Below are 10,596 nucleotides of genomic sequence, written 5' to 3'. Positions count from 1 at the left end.
TTTCCCTACCCCAGTCTTCTTCTGGAAATCACTGAACCTGGTGAGCATTGGAGATGGGACTGGGGAGGGAAGAGGGAAGCTGCAGGGTGGAAGAGAGCTTTTCCTCGCCTTAGCTCATACAGTTTGATTATGGAGTTTGGGATTAAACTGACTGCCAGGACTGGGTTAAGGAAGGTGTATACGTCTCAGCTGGCTTGGCAGAGACTTTGGCAAAGGGAATAAATTGCACATTCCTTGTGACTCAGAACACATTAGCCTCCTGAAGGCTAAAGTCTGTTAGTGTAAATAACAGTTATTGGACTCCACCTAGAAGTAAATGCTCCACTATACAGCAGGTCACTCTTTCAAATTCTGGGAAGGATTCATGAAATTGTTTGCTACAGAAATATTTCAATAGGGTGACACAGAAGTCTCGCTTCTGTCTCCTGGGCAGCAATGAAATCCACTCAGAACAAGCTGACCAGCCTGTAGTTATTTTAGATTATTAGGAGCTTCAAGCTTCAAGCTATCACATGTTAAAAGAAAGTTCCTTCATTATAACTCGTATAAAACAGTCAACTAACCAACAGCTTCCACTTTTCACTTGTCTGCCAGAGGTCCAGCAATTACAGAGACAGTTTTACCTTGGTTTTCAGATTATCTTTCTCAGACAAGTAAGAAAGACCAGAAGTATTTTTACCTGGTTCAGAACCACCCAGTTGGGATCAATCTGTGCATCCCCCTCTGGGTCCAGCACCACTGTCTGATAGGCCCTGAAGTCTGTCAAGGTGATCTCTGCGTTCTCAGGGCACACATCAATCCGATCAATCACTGTATCCTGGTCAAAGTCAGACTCGCAGATATCCCCAACTCCATCACCTGAATGCATCGGAGAAGTGAAAGCAGATTTATGGTGCAGCAAGTAGCCACATCTGGCTGAGCCACTGGATCAGGGTGTCCAAGAAATAGGTGGAGTCTGAGCCCCGATGGCTGCAGTGCCTGGGGAGGGGACCTGAGGACCTCTGCCTTGGCCAAAGGGTCCCTGTGTGTTGGGGTCCCTCCTGGGATGAGTGTGTGCACACGTGTGTCAGACCCTGGTGCACATGTGTAATGCCTGCGGCAGGATGCTGTGCCTAAGGACCAAAATGGCTCCTGAAGGCCCATCTTACCGTTATCATCTTCCTGCCCTGGGTTTGGGACCAGCCTGCAGTTGTCAGGGCCTGGGGGCAAGAGGTCAGGCATGCCATCATTATCATCATCCTCGTCACACTCGTCACCCAACCCATCCTTATCTGTGTCCAGCTGGGAGCTGTTAATGACGGTGGGGCAATTGTCTGTGCTGTCCTGGTGCCCATCGCCGTCGCTACAAGCACAGAGACAAAAAGAAACGGCACGCCAGCATTAGCTCCTGCCTCTGCATGGGGGACAGCACAGACACCTGAGCAGGCAACGCACTGGAGGCACCCCCGGAGCTGGAAACAGACCAGTGGGGCATCATGACCTGGGGTCGCTCAGGTGGCTGAACAATGATGAGACAAGGAACAACAGAGACTGTACGATAAGGTGGCAGGAAGATGAAGAGTAAGCCTGGAGTGATAAAAATACTCAGATAAGGAAAAGAAAAATAAGCCTTACATGGCGTGGGGAAAGATACCAGAGCCCAACATCCCAAACGGCATCCACTCCTAAAGTGCATGTAAAGCACATCCAACAAGTGCAGTGTCACCAAACAAAAGGCGCCCAGGAGACAGCAAAAGCTCAACAGCTGGTGTCCCTTGTCACACATGTCGTCCGCAAGTGTCTTGGTGCTCATGAATGTGCAGGTGTGAGTGTGAATGAAAATTTATGGGAGAGTCTGCATAAGCACCTGAAATCAGACTTGTTTAAAAACAAGCACCATTCACCCTCCTGCATAGCAAGTTTTGTTACATTATGGTCCCGCAGGGGAGCCGCACAGTAAGAAATAGAGGAGAAAGTCTAGCCCCCAAGCACCCCTCCAGCCCATGCATCAGCTGGTTACAGTGAAGAGTCACCAGGAACAGGGACACAGACTATAGAAAGGGGTTTGGAAAGTTATGGGGTGGCTGTGTTGTTTCTCCATGCCAACAGTTAAGTGCATCTGTGCAAAAAAACAGCCTGAAGTCAGGTGTGTGTTGTACACACACCATAAACAAAATCGTTTGGGGTGATAAGCAGGCATGTTTCCCCTCAGTAGCTTTTTGCCTAGCACAGGCAGAGCAAAGCTGACATGCAGCCAAATTAAGGCAGTGCTGCAGCTTATAGCTATGCATATTCCCACCTACCTATCCCTGCTTAAGAAACGTGCTTTACTTTTAGGTCAGAGCAACTAACGTTTGCACATTCTGGAGAAAAAATGCAGTGAGGACAATGCACATATATCTATTGCAAGGTTAACCTCAGGCACAGCTACACCATTTCTACCAGGAAATTCTTCATACGCATTAGTTAGGTATGAGGAAAAAAAGAAAACATATCCTTTTTTATAATGGGGGAAAAAACAAGGCCATATCTGCTTAAGAGTAAAACAGCTCCCAGTTGGGGGCCTTGGCAGCTACTGGCCTGAGACTGGGAACACTCCCTGCAGAGGCGGGAGTGGGGGCTCCCTGCACTTACCATCCCAGACAGCAGCACCCACCAACGGCCCTGGGGGGAGACCCTGCAGCCGTCTGCGGCTGGTGAAATGCTATGCCAGCACAGAATTTATCACTTCCCTTTCCTCTTGCTTTAAGTGAAGAGCACAGAGGAGGGCTTGCCACCCCCAAAGCTGGTTATGCAGAAGCTGCTTCCAGCCAGGCGTTAGCAGTTTGTCATGGGACTTGCTTCCCTGAATGCTCAGGGCATGTAAAAGCCATAGAGAGGAGTCTTGCCACTCTAAGCCTGCCACACAGAGAGGCACTTGATGCGCTAAAGCAAAGGGGGTTTATCTGCAAATGTTTTACACTTCATAACAAAATGCTGTTTCCGAAACACTAGGTCCTTGCAGAAAAACATAGAGCCCTTAACTGTGAAATCTCTGCTAAAGGAAAAAAGAAAGAAAAGAGGAATGAAAAATAAAGACAAGAAAAAAGATGTTACCTCACTAAGAAGCTCTGTGCAGTGCTCTGGGTTTTAGAGCCAGAGAACTGCTCTGAGTGTCACTTTCACAGGAACTCACAGAAAGCCTGTGTGAACATGGTGCTAAAGGTGAAAGGCTCCATAACTCTACTGCTACAGAGGAGTGAACCAACAAGGCTGATAAATCATAACATTGTTTTTGGAATAACAACTCTTTGAGGAGGTACTGGAATTAAATCCCCGCTAGTCTGAGGGATTACAGCTCTCCAGTAATCAGAAGCATGCTTCAGCTCAAGACCAGCCTCTTCCACTTCCCTGCTGCTGTTACAAGCCACAACACAGCATACCTGTCCTGATTGGTATCGCAGGAATCTCCAACCAGGTCATTGTCAACATCCGACTGCAAAAGGAAACACAGAAAGTTCCAGTATCAGCTGCTAAGAGTATCTATTAAAATAGCAGCATTAAACCAAAACACAACCAAATCAAATACAATCCAAATAAAAGCACAGAAAAAGCATTTTGTTTTATACAACGTATTTTCTTGTTTGCATCATCTATCTAACCAAAAACTTTTATTAAAGAAAAAAAAAACAGACAATGAAAAACAGAGTTAAATTTGATTGGAGCAGTTCAAGCAAGATTCCTCTACTACTGGAAATAAGTCTCTCTCATTTCTAACCAAGGTTGATTTTTTAAGCAGTCTTAAAAATCTACCATGTTTCTCTACAGTTTCCAGCATTTTTTGTTACTCACAAGGAGCTAAATCAGAATTCAAAACATATGAAAAGTCTCACTGCCTTCTCATGTAGGAGCAGTGAAAGTTTTGCTATATAAGGACACCAGGATTTTGTCTTAATTAAAGAAATACCAAGTGCAACTAAATCACACCACTGTGAGGAGTCTGGCATTGGACTCCATGGGACTGGAGCATACCTGCATTTTAGAGCATGACAGTAAAAGACACTGGCAGGGCAGAGGTGCTAACAACATCCCAAACTATGAGAATACATCTAGTGGCTTCCCTTTTCCCATGTCAGGAGAGTTTGAAGCTCCATAAAACTTTCCTGAATACCCACTGTTAAAAGATAAACACTGTGGCTGCATGGGCTGCCTCATTCTCTTGCATCTTTTTGGGTCTCAGCAGTCCCTCTCCCTATATAAGGATATTTTTTTCCTTCTGCCTGCTAACCTGGTTTGGGTTGCTGATTGTAGGGCAGCTATCACAGACATCACCAACACCATCGTTATCTTTGTCCTCCTGGTCTTCATTGGGGATCCTCTGACAATTATCCAAAAGGTTCTTAATACCTAGTGAAAAATAGATCGGATGTTAGTTAAAAACAATTCCCGTATTTGATACTGGACAACATAAACATCAAGAACAGTAAAGACACTATTCCTTTTCAGTAACTACTTAATCTTGCAACAATATTACATGCCTGCACAGCAAATATTTCTTATGTGTGCATCCATTGATTTAATAGAAGTTAGAAACATCTTGCTAAAGAACAGCTTTCAATGCCGCCCCCCCCCCTTCATTAATGACACACAATTCATTCTATCCTGTTCCTGTATCACAGCTTACAGGATGGGACATTTCATCTTCATTGTTACATTTGAAGGGTTGTGATTTTTTCACTTCTTTCAAGCCTCCTACAGTAATGAAAATAATACATTATGTAGCTCTTGGGCATCTGGGACAGGAAGCAACTGGGTACTCTGGGACATGTTTGCACCTTTAAGGAACTACTGAATGACCGACAACCTTAACTTATACATTAAACATGGCTTGGTTTATCTGTTACAGTGTTCAGTGCTTACGATGGAGAGTAAAAGATATACATTAATCTAAATGAAAAGGTGTCCAAACACAGGTTTCATGAAGAAGACAACGTGTTACATGACACTGAGCAGCTGGTGACAGGAAATCTCCTAACACACTGCACATTCTGGCCAAGTTCCAAGAACGTCAGAGAAGCTGGAGGTGAAGAATTACAAACCATCTCCATCCATGTCATCATCACAAGCATCTCCTTTCCCATCACTATCTGTGTCCCTCTGGTCATTATTCAGGACATTGCGGCAGTTGTCACATGCATCTCCAAAGATATCTTGGTCGACATTTCTCTGGTTAACATTAGGAGCCAAGACACAGTTATCCTGCAAGAGACACAGGTCCAAATCAGACATGAACTGAACACTTTAGTGGATTTATATAGCTCTTGTATTTATTTACACTTTCACAAAAAATGATTACTGTGAGCAGTTCAACATTTTACGTGAATATTAGCTCTGGATCAGATTTCACTGGCTCCCTCAAAGCTCTGCTTTGAACCACATGATGGGAAGCCTAAATATAAACACTCAGCATCATAAGGCTTTATTTATAACTTTGCCTTCTGATTCTCATTTTGGATGCGTCCATGGTGAGTCACCTGTTTTGGTGCCCTGGCTTCCTTACATGGTCCTTCTTAAAAGCTGCAGTTCAGAGACCCTGACAAGGTTTGTACATGCTCTGAGTGAAAGGCCGTTGCCCCCTTCTGGTAGAGACTCAAACCAAAGCTGAAACACTTGGAAACACAGGACTTCTTGATGCGAAAGTTAGAAGCCTTTTTTTTTTTTTCTTGGTCAGCCAAGCTGCTACTGACTCTCTAAGACCATTAGGAGATATGGGGCAAAAACTTTACTTCAAAGCAGTATAAATCTTCCTCTCCCATCTAGCACACCCATGACCTCATCCTCTTGGACACATGGAGGCAGAACAGAGCTTATCAACAATACAGAAGTTACTTGACTGAGAAGGTGCTGAACCTGCATATAGATTCACAGTTGAAGGAGGATTTAACATCTTTCCTTACAGAACATTAATAAAACCAGTTGCTTCAAGATATCAGAATTTAAGGTTGGCCTCTGTGGCAAAACAGCCTGAGACAGACCTTCTGTGATTGCTCGTCTGCCCTAGCTCCACATCAATGTTTGTACTCTGTCTGGACAGAGTGTTCTTGTCTTCCTTGGAAGTGCGTTAAGCAATACCACAGGAGGATCTTAATGTAGAACAACAGTGGGCATGTCAGGATACAGGAGGAACACGAAAGGGCTTTTACAGTCTGAATTTATTCTCTGATATGTTCTGCAGTAGTGTACCCCCATGGAAACGTCTTTCGCTTTGAGAACATGATTCAAAGCTTTTTCAGGTTATTGGCAAGACACTCATTAATTTACGTGGGTTTTGGATCCCTCATGGAATGTGATGTCAGGTCAATCCACTCTTTAAAAAGAAAGATGCTAATGCAAGTAATGTTCCTGAAGGCCATCCTGTGGGGCAGCGTGACAGAAGGATGTAAGTTCTGTATACAAAAAGCTCTAGAATTCAATGCTAAAATATAATAATGGAGCATACACTGGTGGGATTTAAGGCTGGGTGAGTCAGCCTGGGGTTTTTAGGTCTCATAATAGTGAGCATTATATAAAAGAAAAAGGCAGGATGTAAAGAGCTGCTGACAGGGATTGCTATGGGATACTCTCTGACAAATAGTAGTGAGCCAGATTTCAAAATCACCGCCTAGTGCAGTAACGTGAAATACTTCTGTTCACACAGAACCCCTGCACCCTGATCTATACACAGCACCTGCTCATTGGGAATGCCATCTCCATCTGCATCGTCATCACAGGCATCTCCAATCCCATCACCATCGGCATCTTCTTGTCCAGAGTTTGGGACAAATCTGCAATTGTCCTAGACAAAAAATGAGACCTGTCTGATGTTCTATGGGTAAACTGGATGCCTTCATAATTTGAATTACTTTTTCTATTGTTGTTTTAATTATTCAATTAATCAAATTAAATACAATTTATCCAGAGGAATTCAATAACTTGAAAAAAGATTAATACATCTAGTCATGCTTCTTCCACTCTTCCTCTTCACCCCTTCATGTTCTGAATTAGTACAGGATTAAGGAATAATTTCTTACCTTTCTGCAGTTTTCAGCAGAGCATGAGAGTTCTTCGTTAGGGTAGCCGTCAATGTCAACATCTTTTCCACAAGTATAACCATCACCAGCCCAGCCAATGCCACACTACCAACAAAACAACATGGTAGTACTACCAAAAGGTTAATGAGTCACTGTAGCAATATTCAAGAGGGAAACCCCTGTATCAATCTTGACAAAACCAACACACAGAAGGCATGGACAGATGCTGAAGTACAATGAAGTACACTTCAGCATCTCACAATGTGGAAAGAAAATCTTTGTTTCAAGCTCTCTGTATTCAGGCACAGCTAGAAAGAGCTAAGACTTGATGTTAAATGGAATGTGTGCCTGCAACACCTAATGATTTCAGAGGGAGCTATAGATATTTTTTTTTTAGACACTGGTCAGGAATCAATTTTGGTTCCTCACCTGCAGATGGAAAAAAAGAAAAGAGGAGACCTAGGCAGAATATCCAGCTAGCATCTCAGCAAGGGGCCCATGGTTAGATGGGATGACTGTTTTGTTCAGTATCTTAAGAATACATCTGCAACTAGAGGAAGTTTTAAGAGAAAACTGCGCTGACAGTTACTAAGTTTGCATCAGCAAACCAAGTGCATCTGCACACAAGTTTCTCCTAGCCAATTCAATTGGTATTGTTTCAAACCAATGCCTAATTTGTGTTGTAACTGAAGATACATGCATAGAACTGCATGTCAAACTCAGGCCTCCTCTTAAAATGAGGACTTGCATAACACAAGTATATAGGCATCTTCCCTTTACAGTATGGACTTAAAATATCCTAGATTCTTCTTCTTGGAAGTAGATGTACTTAAAAATGAGACCAAAGCAAGTGCCAGCAGAAGCATGCACTACATCCAAGTTTAGGACACAGGATTAGTCTCTTGCTTCCCCTTGCAAGCTGGAAAAACTAAGTAATACACTTCAGTTAGACTCTTATAATCAAAGTTCATATGCCACTTGGTGCTCCTCTGCTCCCACAGCTAGAAAGCACAGTACAGCCTACCTGTGCCTAGAATCTGTGATCTCACTTGGAAAAATACCACCTCTATCAGCAGGCAGATACAGGCATGTTGGGTATGCAGGGAGGATTCCTACTCACAGCTATGTAGCTGCGCACCAGGAGAGGAATTTGTCCTTGTGATGTCTTCTGTAGAGTGACACTTGACAGTCCTTTCTGAGGAGACTATAGAAAGTCTATAAAAGCCATTCCCAAAAGAACTAATAATATAGACACAGTAAATATGGTACACGAGTATGGCTGCCTTACAGACGTGCTGCAGGAAGAAAACAATTGCAAAATAGACTCAGCCCGATTATTTTCGTAGGTGGTCTGGGCTAGTGTGCCATAATCTGGTTAAAACACCCAACTGTATAAAATGACCACAAAGACTTTATCAGTTCCAGCCTAAAAAAGGTTATTTTTCACTGTACAAATGCATGAATTTATGAACTTACAAGACATGTCACCTCTCCTCTCCTCTCCTGAATACAACGGGCATGGACACTGCATGGATTGAGGGCTCGAATTCTGCAGTTCCTCTCAGCCTGGCATCCCCTAGTTTGGTCTCCTGTATATCCTGGTTTGCACTGGCCACAGTGGTAAGACCCCTGTTAGAACAAAAAGTTACTAGCCAGCCTTTTAATGGGACGTCTTTTTCTTTTAAAGCAAGCATGTGAGCAAGATTCATGTTACACTGCTTATGCTGTGCCAAGTGTAGTTTTTCATGCATTGAAGCCTCCTGCACTGTGAACAACCTTTATTTTCTAAGTGAAATGCAGGTTTGGCTTCCATAGTGCACACTGGAAAACACGCTCCACTCTCGCCTGTCTAGACCAGTCTTTTGTTAAGCCAGAGAAAGGTCATGTAGCAGCAAAAGCTTCTTCATGAGGACTTGTCCCTGCCAGCATCACTCTGAGCTGCTTCCAGGTGGCCAAAACTTTGGTAAAATTCTAAGTAGCACCTGCATAATCAGATTGGATGCTCTTACTTGAGTGTAAAGCAGACTCATCAGTTTAGATAAACTCAACTGGACACAGCTTTTAATCAAAGAGAGACAGTTTATCATGGTTTTGCCTCATTTCTTTTTAACTTAAGTGTTTTTAAGCCAATTTGAGCTAAATCTTGTTATTCAGAAAAGAATTCAGGAATTGAAGACACAGTCATCCTCATTTACGCTGCAATAAGAACATTCATGTAACATTTTGCAGTGGTTTACCTAGATGCATACACACATATGTTATATTCGTGCCACTCTCTTGTGTAAACAAACCCAAAGGAGCTAAGCCAAGGAATCTCAGTGTGTGTTGGGACAAAATGAGATATAAACGGGTAAATGCTGATAAGAAGGGGTCTTCTTTAGGCATCTAATGTGGTTTTTGTCTCTAACTTTCATACTTGTAGATTTGTAACCTATGACATAAAAATTAACTGAAAAAAAATCTTTTTTCCTTACAGAGAATAATTATTTTTGACATGTCAAGGAACAGAAACAGGCAGATCTCTGACAACTTGTGCATCCATCCCTTTGTGAAGCTGAGGCACTTCATGCAACTTCACTCTTCCCATACAAAGCCTGTTGCAGGAACTGTCAGGATTGTCCCAGTCCACCATGATATAGAGATACATTTACTAAGCAGTTGAGCATTATTTTTTCCTCTGTTCCCAGCTTCATTCTGAATTTTAACTCTGTGTTGTCTGTATACTTTCAGGCTGATGAAAGATGAAGATATACAGATGACTGAAGAGTAAAATAATCACTGGGCTATGCAAATGGTATGGCCTATATAAACCATATCAGCTTGTGCACTTTCTCCTAATAGATGCGTAGGTAAGATCTACTGGAGTCTGCTGAATTTGCTCAGTATATTCTGTTCTATATCAAGCCCTGGTACGCACTAAAATTGCCTTTAAGGCAGCACTTCCAGACCAAACTATTTCTAAAGGGAGACAGGAGTAAAAAACCCACACTGCTCTGTTTTGACAGATGGCAGGCCACTTGTTGCCCTCTGCAAACAGGGCCTGATGGCCTCCGGAAGAGGACAAGTCATGTCTAGTCATTCAATAAGATACATGTGACAGAAAGGTTTTAGATATTACAGAAAAAAAAAAAAAAAAAAAAGAAACATATTGAACAGTGAACTCAGCCCTAGAAAAACATGGTTATTCAGAAGGAAAGCACACCACTTCGAACACTACTGGTAGGCTCAACTGGCTGCACAAAGGACCACCTTTACCTCTATAGGATGCTTTTAACTTTTCTCTTGTTATGGAGAAAGCCTGCTCTGTGCAGCCAGCTATAGCAGAACAGTACTTGACAGTGGCCTAGGTGGCACGTACAGGACAACGAGGTGATCAGGGCCAGTCAGCATGGTTTATGAAAGGCAGGTTCTGCTTGACTAACCTGATTGCCTTCTACAACAAGGTCACCCACTTAGTGGATGAGACAAAGGTTGTGGGTGTTGTTTACCTGGACTTTAGTAAAGCCTTTGACACCATTTCCCACAGCATTCTCCTGGAGACACAGGCTGCTCATGGCTTGGATGGGCA

The 10,596-nt window shown here is 43.0% G+C and overlaps 1 protein-coding gene across 1 annotated transcript in view; it reads right to left on the bottom strand.

The window, feature by feature from the left end:
- Positions 1 to 10,596, bottom strand: part of THBS4 (thrombospondin 4) — a gene marked incomplete at both ends in the record, with an annotated part of 33,523 nt that overhangs the window by 3,877 nt on the left and 19,050 nt on the right. Inside the window, 8 exons of the mRNA XM_009701543.1 lie at positions 680 to 858; positions 1,149 to 1,342; positions 3,402 to 3,454; positions 4,247 to 4,365; positions 5,058 to 5,217; positions 6,686 to 6,793; positions 7,029 to 7,133; positions 8,505 to 8,657. Of these exons, the coding sequence (XP_009699845.1) occupies positions 680 to 858; positions 1,149 to 1,342; positions 3,402 to 3,454; positions 4,247 to 4,365; positions 5,058 to 5,217; positions 6,686 to 6,793; positions 7,029 to 7,133; positions 8,505 to 8,657 (1,071 nt within the window). The remainder of the gene's footprint in view (positions 1 to 679; positions 859 to 1,148; positions 1,343 to 3,401; positions 3,455 to 4,246; positions 4,366 to 5,057; positions 5,218 to 6,685; positions 6,794 to 7,028; positions 7,134 to 8,504; positions 8,658 to 10,596) is intronic.

The sequence above is a fragment of the Cariama cristata genome, unplaced genomic scaffold, assembly GCF_000690535.1.
Source record: "Cariama cristata isolate BGI_N322 unplaced genomic scaffold, ASM69053v1 scaffold5316, whole genome shotgun sequence".
Lineage (NCBI taxonomy): Eukaryota > Metazoa > Chordata > Aves > Cariamiformes > Cariamidae > Cariama > Cariama cristata.
This window is presented reverse-complemented; position numbering and strand designations above follow the sequence as displayed.